At 37.7% G+C, this 12,931-nt stretch overlaps 3 protein-coding genes across 3 annotated transcripts; 2 read left to right on the top strand and 1 right to left on the bottom strand.

Annotated features, from left to right (window-relative positions):
* Positions 1–178: 178 nt before the first annotated feature.
* On the bottom strand, positions 179–3,607 carry chmp4c (charged multivesicular body protein 4C). Its single transcript, XM_041968993.1, has 5 exons — positions 3,205–3,607; positions 1,948–2,125; positions 1,458–1,566; positions 1,175–1,301; positions 179–685 (listed from the first exon to the last, which is right to left on the bottom strand). Exons 1-5 carry the CDS (start codon positions 3,431–3,433, stop codon positions 624–626), a joined length of 705 nt encoding a protein of 234 aa, XP_041824927.1. The 5' UTR covers positions 3,434–3,607; the 3' UTR covers positions 179–623.
* A 392-nt stretch (positions 3,608–3,999) lies between these two features.
* Positions 4,000–7,178, top strand: zfand1 (zinc finger, AN1-type domain 1). The gene is made up of 8 exons (XM_041968992.1): positions 4,000–4,084; positions 4,569–4,611; positions 5,243–5,282; positions 5,415–5,542; positions 5,727–5,818; positions 5,971–6,089; positions 6,247–6,402; positions 6,918–7,178. Exons 1-8 carry the CDS (start codon positions 4,030–4,032, stop codon positions 7,092–7,094), a joined length of 810 nt encoding a protein of 269 aa, XP_041824926.1. The 5' UTR covers positions 4,000–4,029; the 3' UTR covers positions 7,095–7,178.
* Positions 7,179–7,649: 471 nt separating this feature from the next.
* maf1b (MAF1 homolog, negative regulator of RNA polymerase III b) lies at positions 7,650–12,554 on the top strand. Its single transcript, XM_041967447.1, has 7 exons — positions 7,650–8,192; positions 8,558–8,646; positions 10,492–10,623; positions 10,699–10,983; positions 11,074–11,193; positions 11,363–11,455; positions 11,538–12,554. The coding sequence occupies exons 2-7, from the start codon at positions 8,564–8,566 to the stop codon at positions 11,560–11,562; spliced, it is 738 nt and encodes a 245-aa protein (XP_041823381.1). The 5' UTR covers positions 7,650–8,192; positions 8,558–8,563; the 3' UTR covers positions 11,563–12,554.
* The last annotated feature ends 377 nt before the right edge of the window (positions 12,555–12,931 follow it).

Here is a 12,931-nt window from a genome sequence, read left to right as displayed (position 1 = left end):
AATTAAACCAAAAAAAAAAAATAAAAAAAAAAAACAAACCCAAAAAAAAAAAAAAAAAAAAAAAAAAAGAAAGAAAGAAACCACAACTATATAACTATACCTATATAGATTTATAAAGTATAATCATATAAATGCCAAAGTAACACAGATATTAAGTTAAGACAATACTGCACAGATATAAGAGACCATTTTATTTATGACACTTTTATGCAAAATTTACAACATTAAGGCGACCTCTGCAAATATTTACAGCTGCATGAAATACAGTTTTGTACTAAAAAGAATCAGTCATAGCTTTGTTGGACTCTAGTTAGGTCTATAAAAAGTACTGTGCAGAGCATTCTGAACTGTACTCAATTAGAGATAAAGATAAAAAGGAAATAAATCAGACAAGAACATAAGTCTAAAATGCAGTTTTTAGATTCCTTCACTTTGTTTCTTTATAAATATAAGCAATAACGTAGTGTTAAAACACAGGAAAAGGTATATTCAATAAAACTTTGCATAAGCCTAAGTTCATTCCCCCCCCCAAAACACTCTATAATAATGTAAAAAGAAGAATAAAGACAGGAGGGTCTCCAGAAATTCTTGAGTATTACTTTCTTGGGGCTGTCTTAATGCACTTAAATTGCCCATGATGACAGCATGCGCATGTCATCCTCTTCTTCAACCCTTTTCTTGGTTGCTGTGAAAGAAAAAAAAAAATAGACAGTTACCCATTGTTATCGAAATATTACAGATCCAAGCTATTGTGCTGATTTGTTATTACTGAAAGGAAATTAATTAAAGTAGATATCCATAGATTATTGATCTTAAATTGTTCTTGCATGAGATGGGACATTTATCCTTTATACTGTGGTGGCATTCTATTTCATCGTAGAGCATAATAAAATATATTATTGTTTATTTTTCCCTGAGTGTTTAGTTCTTTGTATATAATTTTACTTCTCATCTGCACAAGTTTTTCTTTTTATTAGTTTAAAACATATATTCTATGAATTACCATTATTTATTTAATGCTTGTTCCTACCACTTTAAAACATTTACTTAAACAAAACACAAATAGGTTTGTCAGACTGCTTATATATACACTTATATATATTATTTATACTGCTTATATCTTATACAGAAATGGCTAAAAGTAATTTTTGTCAATGCTGTGTAACAGACTCACTTGCACGATTACTGGGTCGAGATGAAGGCAGTTTAGAGTTGGGAACGCTGGGAAGTCCGCCCATGCTCTTCATGCTGTTCTCAAGGTCCTCCTGCTCCAGCTCCTCAAGCTCTGCCAACAGCTCATCCTTAAATAAATAAATGAGGGGGGGAAAAAACAACAAAAAAAAAACAAAACACAGGAAACAATTTAGTCTGTGACGCTCAGGAAGTGCCAAGCATTTTTTCTGACTACATAGGGGGAAAAGCAAAAAAAAAGGTGCTTGAATATATAAAGTAGCCACCTCATCAAATGTCTCGCCAAAAGGTCTGGAGATGGCTTCGCTGATCTCTTGAGCCACATCTTGTTGCTCTGTGATATCCTGCATCAGATCATCTATCTTGTCAATGTCCCTAAGAGTGAGAGAAGAGAGCTACAACCAATTCAACAAGGCACAACAAGTTTGTTTTATGAGGCCCCACATTTTAGTCACATTTCAGTGGCATAAATAACATTATAAAAAACTGTCTTAACACAAACAAGATCTTTCCCCAATCAATATAAGCTCTTGACAGGCAAAAAATATTGAGATTCTTCAAAGTGAAGTATCATAATAAACATCAGGTTTATTAAGGATTACTGTAAATTTGTGTATTTTTCAATCTTTAGATGCTCATCTTGTTCAGGGTTGTTAATATCATACATTTTGTAAGAACAGACTTCTGAAGGGGAAAAAAAAATATTTTTTAATAGATTTTTATTATATAAATATATATGTGTCAACAGTTTCTTACATGTTCTGATGGGCGTTCTTCATGGCCTTGGCAGCAAAGCCCATGTTCTTCAAGACCTCTGTGTTGGTATGCGAGTTCTCCAGAGCCTCTCTCTGAAACTCAATGGTGGAGAGCGTGCCATCGATCTGGGTCAACTGCTGCTCCAAGCGCTTCTTCCTCTTCAGGGCCTGCAGAGCAGCTGGTGCAGAGAAGTTGTACAAAACACTGTTTTGCTGTTCTTATTCATATCATTTAATTCAATTATTTCATCTGGCCAAGAAGTGTTGGACACCAACAATGAAAAGACGCAGTTCCTCCCTGTTCACGCCAAGGTTATTTTTAGTCTGAGTTGATTCATTAAGAAATGCAGCTAAAAAAAAAAGCATCTCACACTGAGCGGTGTTTTCTGCACACCATGGTTAACTGTAAGGATATTGTTTCTTATGTAGTAAACATTGCAAGACATATTATAGGACATTGCTGGTATGAGTCTAATACTGCATTCAGTGTTCTTCAACCTATTAGGTATTCTAGAGTAGGTTAAAAGCACAGCTGCCTCTGGGTTAACACTGCTGCTTATTGTTTAACAGCAAATAATGACTAATAGAAATGTAGCTCGCTTCAGCAAAGAAACCAACAAGTGTATTCTTAACAATGTTTTATCAGACCCAAACCAACAAAGGATTCTGACATTAAAAGGTACCCTTTTGGGGATGAGATGCCAAATTAATTAACTGGGATTGAGAAACATTAGTTGAGTAACTGAGGTATTAATCTGATGTCTAGTTGAGTATAAGATGATTTTCACTAATTGAGAGCCAGGATTGCCTGATGTGTGAAAGCTGACTTCTTGTTTGTGAAATAAGTTTTTTTATTAACCAAGACTAAAATGTATATAACACAAGTGCTGGGTACAAATGTTAAAAGGTTGATAAACTCTACTGTTGGCTTGTAAATAAAAAGTACCCTGTCCAGTTTAAATCAAAACCCTTACATAGTCATACTCTTAAGCACTCAGACTTAATAAATGTAATGGTACAAACGGGTACTTCAATTAAACCCTTCTGCTAAGTTTCTATGTTATTTATATGACAACCAATAACGATTCAAAGGTCAAATCAAGCAGAAGTAACCAAAGATAAAACCTGTGAAAGCCTCTAAAAAGTTTAAAGAGTCAAACGGACCATTTTAAGCTGCAATGTACAAAATAATAGACTGCTCGATGTGTACCTACTCAGCTTGTGCTGGTTAGCAGGTGCACAAACTTTATAGACATACCCCTTTTGTTTTTGGTGCCGTGCTTCTTGGCTATCGTTATTTCTTGTTCAATCCTCTTCTCCAAGTACTGCTGCTTCTTCGTTAGCATTTCCTCTGTTTCCCGGAGTCTGTGGATGGCCTCCTGGGGAGATGGTCCTCCTCGTGACCGGTGGTGTTTGGACTTTGACGAGCTGGAAGAGCTCGAGCTTGAGCTGGAGCTTCCCTTGAAAAGCTTCGAGATTTTACTCATTTTAGAAGCTGTAGAAGTAAACCGAGTTGATAATTAAAACTCGTACAAAGTCCCTCGACTGCAAGAAAAACTTAACAGGCGGGTGTGTTGCAGATTTTCCAGCTAGACGGCTTTATGTTTTCAATTCAAACCGGCCAGTGAGCGCACCTTTCACCACACCTTTCAACATTACGTGTTGATACCTGACACCTTGTGTGCCTCTTCTACCTGGACCTCCCTCGCTTACCTTGGTCAAGGAAGAAAATAAAATAAATAAAATAAAAATCCTGTAATGAATAATGGTAGAGCTCTCAGTGTCACTTTATCCAACTAATTATTATGTTAGATTGATAGATATAATGAGAATGATAGATATAAACATGTAAAGTCACAGCTATTAAAAAAGATCGAAAAAGGTATTTAACGTTCATGTATAATGAAAATCCAGTTCTATCACTAACTTAAAATAATAGATAACAGTAAATTAAAAAGTCAAAGAGAGAGAGAGAGAGAGAGAGAGAGAGAGAGAGAGAGAGAGAGAACTTTATTATGTGATTTCGTAGCTCCGGGTCAAAGTTCGTGTTGACAACGGCTGCACTCGGAAAGCTGCTGAGCTAATGGCCGAATTAGATATTGGAAAATATTGTCAAGTCGATTCCTGCAATCTGAAAGGTCCGTTACAGTTAAATATAAATAATAACAAATAAAGATATTAAACTGTGACTTTATCATGTCGACTTTCTTTAAATAAAACCGGATTATTATGTCTTAAAGGTGGTTAGCTTCGGAGTTAGTGACTAGCATTGTTAGCATGCTACATTAGCAAGCAAGCTAACCACTATAACTACACGAGCTGATTGTATGTGACACCACACAATCAGTTTGCTTTCGTAGTATTTAATAAAACTTCAAATATGTATCACGTGAAAATGCTGTCTTGACTTTGAATAAGATAGAACAGTAATTTGGTAGTTCATGTAACTAATGGTAAACATTACAATTTAAGGAATAGACTGCAGTAGTAGTGGAGCTCAGTTGATGCGTCTGAAACCTTAGCCCTTACTATGAATTTTTATAATGGAGTTTATTTTGTTCGCGACTAATCTCTCTTCTGACACTAACTGACTTTAACTGCTGTTCTGCATTTTTCATTTAGATTTTCTTCCATTTGTTTGCGATTCCTGCAGTGGTGTTTACTGGTAAGTTTTAGACTTGGAGGAAATGTTCAGACTGTGAACTCCATGTTACAGAGTATTTTGAAAACTTCCATTGGTTAGTACTGGTGCCTCCAAGATACATGGACACATCAGATTTTACTGTTTGATTCTATTTGATGATTAAGTATATATTAATTTAATTATTCATATATATATATATATAGGTTTTTCATAATGTTGGGAAAACACCAGAATAGAAAGTATAACATGCAGCATTTTTTTTTTTTTTAATGTTCTAAGTGCTCAGTTACACTTTTTACACATTAAATACCAAATAATGGTTAATCTGTTAGGGTAAAATAGAATCAAATGTGAAGCTTTTGAGGCAGGGGACCGACAGCTCAAGATGTTTGTGAATGAAACTAAAATTTTTACTTTTTCCTGACATATTAATGACAAATATTTTAAATGAACATACATATTAGTGACTTGTTTGTTCTGAAATTAGTAATCTACGAAGCTGCAATAAATGAAATACTCAAGAAAAGCTTCTTATAAGCGTGTAGGAACACATGTACAGTGATCCAAAATTGTAACTTTTCATCTCCAGTAGTTACAGAAATGTTTTGTTCTAATGGACAGTATTTTTTTCTTTCTGTTCTGTCTCTGACAGTCTTGAGCACAGAAGCAGGGAGGCTCACTCATGTTCAGAGGTAGGGCATAATGTCATGTACTGCAAGTTTGTCTCTGATAAGATTAGAACAACTACTGATACATTCCCTCAAACTCCAGTGAAGATACTGACTGTTCTGTTATTTATAAAATCCATTTACTTTTTGTTTCAGGAGCCGGTAAAAAGGGAATCCCGAACTGCAGGTGGCAGTACAAGTTACCCATGCTCATTCGAGGACTGCAAAGGAAAAGAGCTTCTTCCTGTTATATGTCCCCAGTGTGAAAAACACTTCTGTTTGGCGTAGGTTTACTTGGTTATTTAATTTAATTTTATTAATTAATTTATTTACTTGTTGTCATATAATACAGAACAACTTGTTTTGAGCTTGGCTTTACTAATGTGGGCTTCAAACAGAACGATTTAGAGAGAAAGGTTTACAGTGTAAGTGCTTCAGTGCTGAAACAGATATGATTTTTCCTTACAGTCATCGTCATCAAGATGATCACAAATGTGAGAAGTTGGAAGTCCAGAAGCCTCGAATGGCAGCCACCAAAGAGCTTGTGCAGAAGATTGTAGGTCAGTACAGACAGTGTTTCTGTCATTCCTCCTTTGTCCACATGGGCTCAGTATTAAACTAAATTCTCATCAGCCATAACTAATGCATATTTAGTAGTTTTAATCTGCTTATATTTAAATTCTGTTTTTATGACTCTCCTCTGACTGATCAGAGTCAAAGGATAGATCAAAAAGCAAAGGGCGCAGAGGGGCAAAGAATGCAGCCACTGCAGCCAAGGTAGCCCTGATGAAACTGAAGCTGCATGCTGAAGGGGACAAAGGACTGCCACAGGTGAAGTCCAAGCTTCCATGGTTTCTAATTTGAAGCTTTACCATCATCACAGCATCTTGTGTTCACATTATTATATACTGTGTATAATAATTTAATTAGTCAAGTAGTCACCTGTCAATGTTTTGCCCAACTTTCTGTTCTTTGTTTGGTTTTCTAGACTGAAAGAACCTACTTTCAAGTTTACCTTCCAAAAGAAGCCAAAGACTGCAGCCAGCCCATGTTCTTCTGTTCCAAGTGGAGTGTAGGGAAAGTGGTGGATTATGCAGCCTCACTAGCCAATGTCAAGAATAACAATAATTTACTAACAGCAAAGGTAAAAGTAGAGCGAGCGTTACTGATAACAACTATAAATGTTACACATTTACCCACTACAACAGGTGATCTGATTCCATTTTATAGATTTACACCTCCTTTATAACTGGTCCATGGATTTTTAAGTTTTCTTAAGTTTTACCTTGAGTTTCTTCAACATCTATATCTACATATATTATGCTGTTGTTCAGTGCAACTACTTTTCCTACTCACAGCTTATGGCAGCTGCAACTTAGATCTCTTGTTGGTGTTTTTGTGTAATTTGTTGTTAGAAAGGTAACTAAAGATTCAGTACAAATAATATTAAAATGTATTTTTGAATTATCTTTTACTGATGCACTGATGCTTTATTTGCTATTCTTCAAAACAAACCATTTTATCTACTTTCCCATTATTTATACTGATTCTCATGCTTCTGTTAAATAGTTTTCTTTCATGGCATTCTTTCTTTTATTTCCCAAAATATGGATATAATGGTGTGTATATCTTAACACTGAACCCCCCTTTAATTTGCAGAAGCTGCGGCTCTGTCACCCTCAGACAGGTGAAGCTCTACGGATGGATGATACCCTGCTCTCGCTGTTGGCTCATCCAGAAAATCCCTTGCATAATGGGGGTAATGTGATCTTGGAGTACCTGGACAATGAGAGCACTGGGCTGGAGGATGTTTCAGACTATATTACTCAGACATGATCAATCTACAACAGCTTCTATGCTACGATGAATTTGTTCTGTCTGTATTTATTATTTTTGCCAATAAAATCTTTTTTATTATTATTATAATTTCTGGATGTGGTGCCTTATCATTTTAGCAGTGATACAAACATTTAGTCTTTATTAAATTATCAGAAACGTGGTGGCCATGAAGCATGAGAATGTATTTTCCCATACAATTGCTACAAACAATAATGCAGGAAAAACTGGAAAATTTGTGCTAAAGAAGGTAATTATGGAAACAGATAACTGGCCGTGAATAGTAAACAATTTTATGTTTTTATACTAAGATGTAATGTGACTGCCTCACGGCCTGGGACCGCTTTATAACACTAACCCATATAGATTTGTTTTTACAAAGTTGACATTTCTAGGGGCATAGCCTGGAATGGGGCTTGAATATGCTTTAACCAATCACAATAGGCGCAGCTTATATTGACATGTTGAAACAACCAATTACTACTTGGCTTGGAAAGAAACTAGGCGGGTACGTCCGCAGAGCATATATAAAGAAAAGGGGTTGGGCTACCTTGTACAGTAGAGTCCGTTGTTTTCACGAGAAAGAAATCCTTAGTTCGAGTGATTGAGAAATTGCAGAAACAATAACCAGTTATATATTATTAAGATAGCTAGCAATTTGCTGTTTTTCTGATCGAGTCGCTTAAAAAGAGCGACTTGATCTTGTCCATTTAGATTACTTTGTTAAATTAGGTTGAAAGGGATGCCGCCGCAGATAGACTCCGACCGACGCCAGCAGTCTTTGGATTTAATCTCATCGCATTTAATCGGAAAAAGCAGCTTCTGCATAAAATTAAAAGGCCTCAGAATAACCCATTCTCGACCGAGTTGTTTCCAAAGATACTTAATCTCAAGTTCATATTAATAGTTCAGGTGCAAATTGAAGACACAAGTGAATAATTAGCGAGGAGCTAACAGCTAACGCTAGCTGGGCATCAACAAGAGCAGGTCGGTAACCTTCGATAACCAATTCGTGAAAAAGGTAGATTCTCTGACGGTACAGCCGCCCACTTGCTTTGTGAATCCTCAGCTTTCTCTCTGCAGTGAAAAGATTTATTGGTAAGTAAACTAAATCGATGTGGTGAACCAGGAAGATAGCTACTTTTGGTTTTAGTGAGGTGGGGGAGGGGCAGTGGTTTCTATGAGAGGAAATGGTGTTTTGGTCTTAAACCTGTCCTCGCGGGGCGCTACAGTGACTGTTCATAAAATGCATTGCTGACTATTTGCCTTTTTTAAAAATAAATAAAAACATCAGCCCTGTAGATATGTTTAAGTGCTAAGTATCCTTTCCTTTTGTCTTGCCATACATTCTTCCCAGCTTGGTTCTAAAGTATGTAATTTAAAGGTCCTGCGTGTGAAGGTCTGCTTTTTATCCGAATGTGACTTTGTGCTAATAGTGATCGACGACTTTTTCTGCCTTCCAGACAGCAATGAAACTGTTGGAAAACTCCAGCTTTGAAGCCCTCAGCTCCAGGCTATGTGTTGAAACAGGAGAGTCTCGCATCCTTGGCAGGTAAGTTGCATATCACACCGATGCAGACTTGATCTGTGATATTCTAAAGCTCCGCTTTACTTGAACTCAAATTGCAGCTATAGTCCTTGCTTTGCGCACACACCACCTCTGTTTCACTTGATGTCTAGGATTATACTGTCCTGCAGTCTTTGTTTTCATTTAAAGATTAATCGCACAGATTCAGTCTCGTCTTGGAACTCAGTACAGATTTCAGTGTTCATGGCAACTTTTCTACTTTAGTTTCAACCCCAACAGTTGCATACCTACATTTGTGTGATAAAATAACATCTCTGCAACAGTATTGTGCATTTATTGCAAACAGCATGGAATCTTTTGTTCCAGAAAACACTCGACTTGCATGTGATTGTGGAACTAGCATATGAGCGTATTATGGGTGTGAATGGTACAGTTATTACTCACTCCGCTCACAATCAGGGTAGTAGACCAAAAGGCCACCTACAGTTATGCAATATTATGATAAGGTAACTACTTTGAAGGCATATATAGATCACTGAAAGTACTTGTTATTGACTCTGCAGGCTGTCATATATCTATGTGCTTCAGGTTATGCAAACCCTGCAGCTGAGCTTGAAGATGCAGATACAGTGTCAGTGTTATTACATAAAGTCGGTGGGTTGGGAAGTTATGCTGTCCAGTCTGAGTGCAGAGGAGGGGTGCGTGGGTGGTGAAACCGAGCTATGCTGTTTGTAATGGTTGTGACCGAGTGACGCAGATCACAGTGCCCTCTTGCAGCACTGTGGTTATTTTAGAGACTGTTGTTAGGAGCGATATTGGCGTGTATGTACATGCACACATAGCCGAGTGCCGCTGGTTTTTAGGCTGCTTAGAGGATTAGCGAAGCAGTTTTATCATTGCAGTACAGCTGTAGTAGAAGCTGTAAAAAAAAAAGGCACACTCACAGTATTTTCTACAAATGTGCAGAAACTGATTCCAATTTTAAATGTTGAGCAGTGCTTCACAAAGTAAATGAACTAGTTTTACTTTTTAAAAATGAATTCTACATTAGTAAGTAAACAGTGTAGAAATAGCTTATCTATAAATAAAGTGTGTATGTTGTTAATCTTAGATCGTGTGTCCTTGCAGTCATCTGGTTACTCTGGGATTGGTTGGCAGGTCAGCTGTGCTGTGTAAGAAATATCAGTGCTGCTATTTTCCTCCATGTTGTTCTGTGAAATTTCTATAATTAGCCTGTCAGTCAAAAGGGGTTCTTAATAGTCTGTCATAAGCACTACCTTGTGATCTTGTTTAGCCTTTGCAAGGGGTGGGGTGGGGAAAATAAACAACTACCCACCAGTCTGCTTCTCGCAGATATCTGTATCAGTGGCGTCTGACCCAGAAACATGAACGGAGTAGACCTTTAGCAGTGACTCTGTCAGTCTTGGTGCAGATACGGCTTACAATGAATATGTGTCTTATAAACTATGCATGCATCAAGACACAGTTTTCGGCACTTAATCCTTGAATTTTGTCAGATCCAGACAGATTTTTTTTCTTTTTTCATTTTCTATTGTTATACAAGACAAACACATCAATATTTAAAGTAAACAAGGACATTATGGGCGCACTTGTTGTGATGTAATAAAACGAGATGGGGATGATGTGGATTTAAATTAAGCCGATAAATGCATTAATAAAACCAAAAGTGGCTGTAATCTGTTATGTAAGAGTACATTTTTGCCTGATGGTCTGTAATAGTAATTTAGAGTGACTCGGGCAACATTTTACCCAGTTGGTTCTTCTATTATTATATTTGCATGCATTTAATTTAGCACATTAATTTTTATTTATTAATTATTTTATTTATTTATTTACTTTGTTTTGTAGGATCGAGAGCTACTCCTGTAAGATGGCAGGAGACGATAAGCACATGTTCAAGCAGTTCTGCCAAGAGGGGGAGCCCCATGTCCTGGAGGCGCTTTCTCCCCCTCAGTCCACCAGCGCCACTAGCCCTTCCCAGTGAGTACCGCAGCCCAGAAGTGGATGATAGACATGTTAAGTTGGCTTACGTTGAACTCTGTTCTTTTTGTGTAGGCTGGGGAAGAGTGGTGAGGATGGGGAGAACCCTCTGAGTGACAAGGTCTGCAGGAAGACTCTCTTCTACCTCATCACCACGCTTAATGAGTCCTTCAGGCCAGACTATGACTTCAGCGCAGCACGTGCTCATGAGTTTAGCCGAGAGCCCAGCCTCAACTGGGTCGCTAATGCGGTAAACAGCAGCTTGTTCTCAGCTGTGGGCGAAGAGTTCAACTCTCTGGGGCCTGAGCTGTGGGATGCCATCGACCAGGAAATAAACCTGCAGAGCTGTGACATTTACAGGTATGCATTCAGGTTGTTTATGCTGCAGGAACCACCCCCACCACCTCTGGTATCACGTGAATCCATTTTAATCTCGGCCTCTTTTCTCAGCTACAACCCTGATCTGGACTGTGACCCTTTTGGTGAGGAGGGCAGCCTCTGGTCCTTCAACTATTTCTTTTATAACAAGAAACTGAAGAGGATTGTATTCCTTACATGCCGCTCTGTCAGGTCAGCAGCAACAGTGCTACTTTTCACTAATAAGTTTAGACAAGAACCGTATCAATTGTCGAAATTAATCAATGTGTCATCTGCTATGTAAAATTAGCCTGGAAGAGGTGTTTGTTTTTTTTAATAACCTACACCTTCTCATCACATATAAAATCTTTCATATGCGCAGCGTCCTGAGTGGCTATGGCCGCTGTTGTCTCGACAATGAGCTGGACATGGAGCTGGATGACGAGGAGGAAATGGACGGCTTCACTGAGGACAGGTTGGACTTCTAATCATTTGGCAGTTTTTTGTGTTTCCATCCACAAAAAAATATTTACTAACATTTTCTTTTTCTCTTTCAGGTGCCCCAGAGCTCTTTGTGTGTAAATCCTGGATTTGTCCAACACAAAGGATATCTAATTTTTCCCGCCTACTATTCTTTGCTCCATTTACTCATTTTTATTATTATTATTTTTTTTTTTATCTGTTGGATTTTGCTGCCTCATCCAGAGACATTTCATGCATGTTTGACTGCTTTTGTTTTGACGGCAAGCAGTGTGCTGTGAGGTAGTGGACGTTTTGTAAAGACGCCCCATGGCAACATCATGCTCTTTTACTAAACTCTCCAAGATGTGATTTTTTTTTTTTTATTATTTTTTCTTTTTCTGTTCGTTTCCAGTCCCGAACAGCACACACATGGGCTCTTTTACATGTGTTTCAAAAGACCTTTTGGGGATCTGAGTAGATGCTTCTCATGTGGATTTATAGCCAGTGAAGGAAGGTAGCAAGCATGATATGTTGCAAACAGAATGACACAGCTGAGTCCAGAAAACACCAGCAGCAACTGACCATGTGGGACTGAAAGGAGCCCACAAATATAGGATGAGACTTGCTGAGGAGCAGAGAGCTCTTCTATTCAATGTGTGCTCTCCTTGTTTTGGTTTATGTGTGACAGTAATGTTACTGTGAGTTTTTTATTTTCCAAAATCCTTTTTGTTATTAAAACGTGTTTTATGGTAGCTTTTAAACACAAATGCTTGTACCTTTTGGACAGGAGGGCGCAGCCAGGGTGAAAACTGGCACCTCAGTTGCAGCTTAGACAAACATTGACTATTGTACCGTTTTCATTGTGCATTTTTCGCCACCCACCCATTCCTGAATGCGTCTCCCTTGTGTTTTAATTAGCTCATTACCTCGTTAAAAAGCTTAACAGAAAAATGAATGTAGTACAGTTAGAGAATGAAAACATTACCGAAAATCCTTCTTAGAAAACAAAGTTTCTTTTTGTTCAGTGGAAGGTGGCTGGAGTTCTGTGTCTTATCAGCTCCTGTGCTTTGTTCCACATTTTGCAAATGTCAATAAATGTGATGTTTTATGAATGATGCATGAATCTTGTCTTCAGAAGGTGTAAAATTGAGGGGTTAACAGGCTAAACATGTAGAATCTGACTCCAATACACTGACAAGGATAAAAGAAGTCCAGTTCAAAACAAACCTTTTAATGAAAACATACAGTACATGGTCCAGAATTGTCACCACACAGTTTTATGATCCATTTCTTTGCTCCGGGAGCTCAAGCTTTAAAAATTGTAAACTTTAATTCTGTGGAGTCTGTCAGCTGCATGTGTCAGGTTGAAGAGACTTAGAGATGTTCCCAGACAGGTGGATTCCAGGTTTAAATTATTTTAATTCAGTCACTGAAAATCTTGCATCTCCTTGGTGATGACTTTAACACTTGCAGGAAGTATACAAGATTT

Source organism: Melanotaenia boesemani, chromosome 18 (genome assembly GCF_017639745.1).
Source record: "Melanotaenia boesemani isolate fMelBoe1 chromosome 18, fMelBoe1.pri, whole genome shotgun sequence".
NCBI lineage: Eukaryota > Metazoa > Chordata > Actinopteri > Atheriniformes > Melanotaeniidae > Melanotaenia > Melanotaenia boesemani.
Note: the sequence above shows the minus strand (reverse complement) of the source record. Positions and strands in the feature narration are given on the sequence as shown.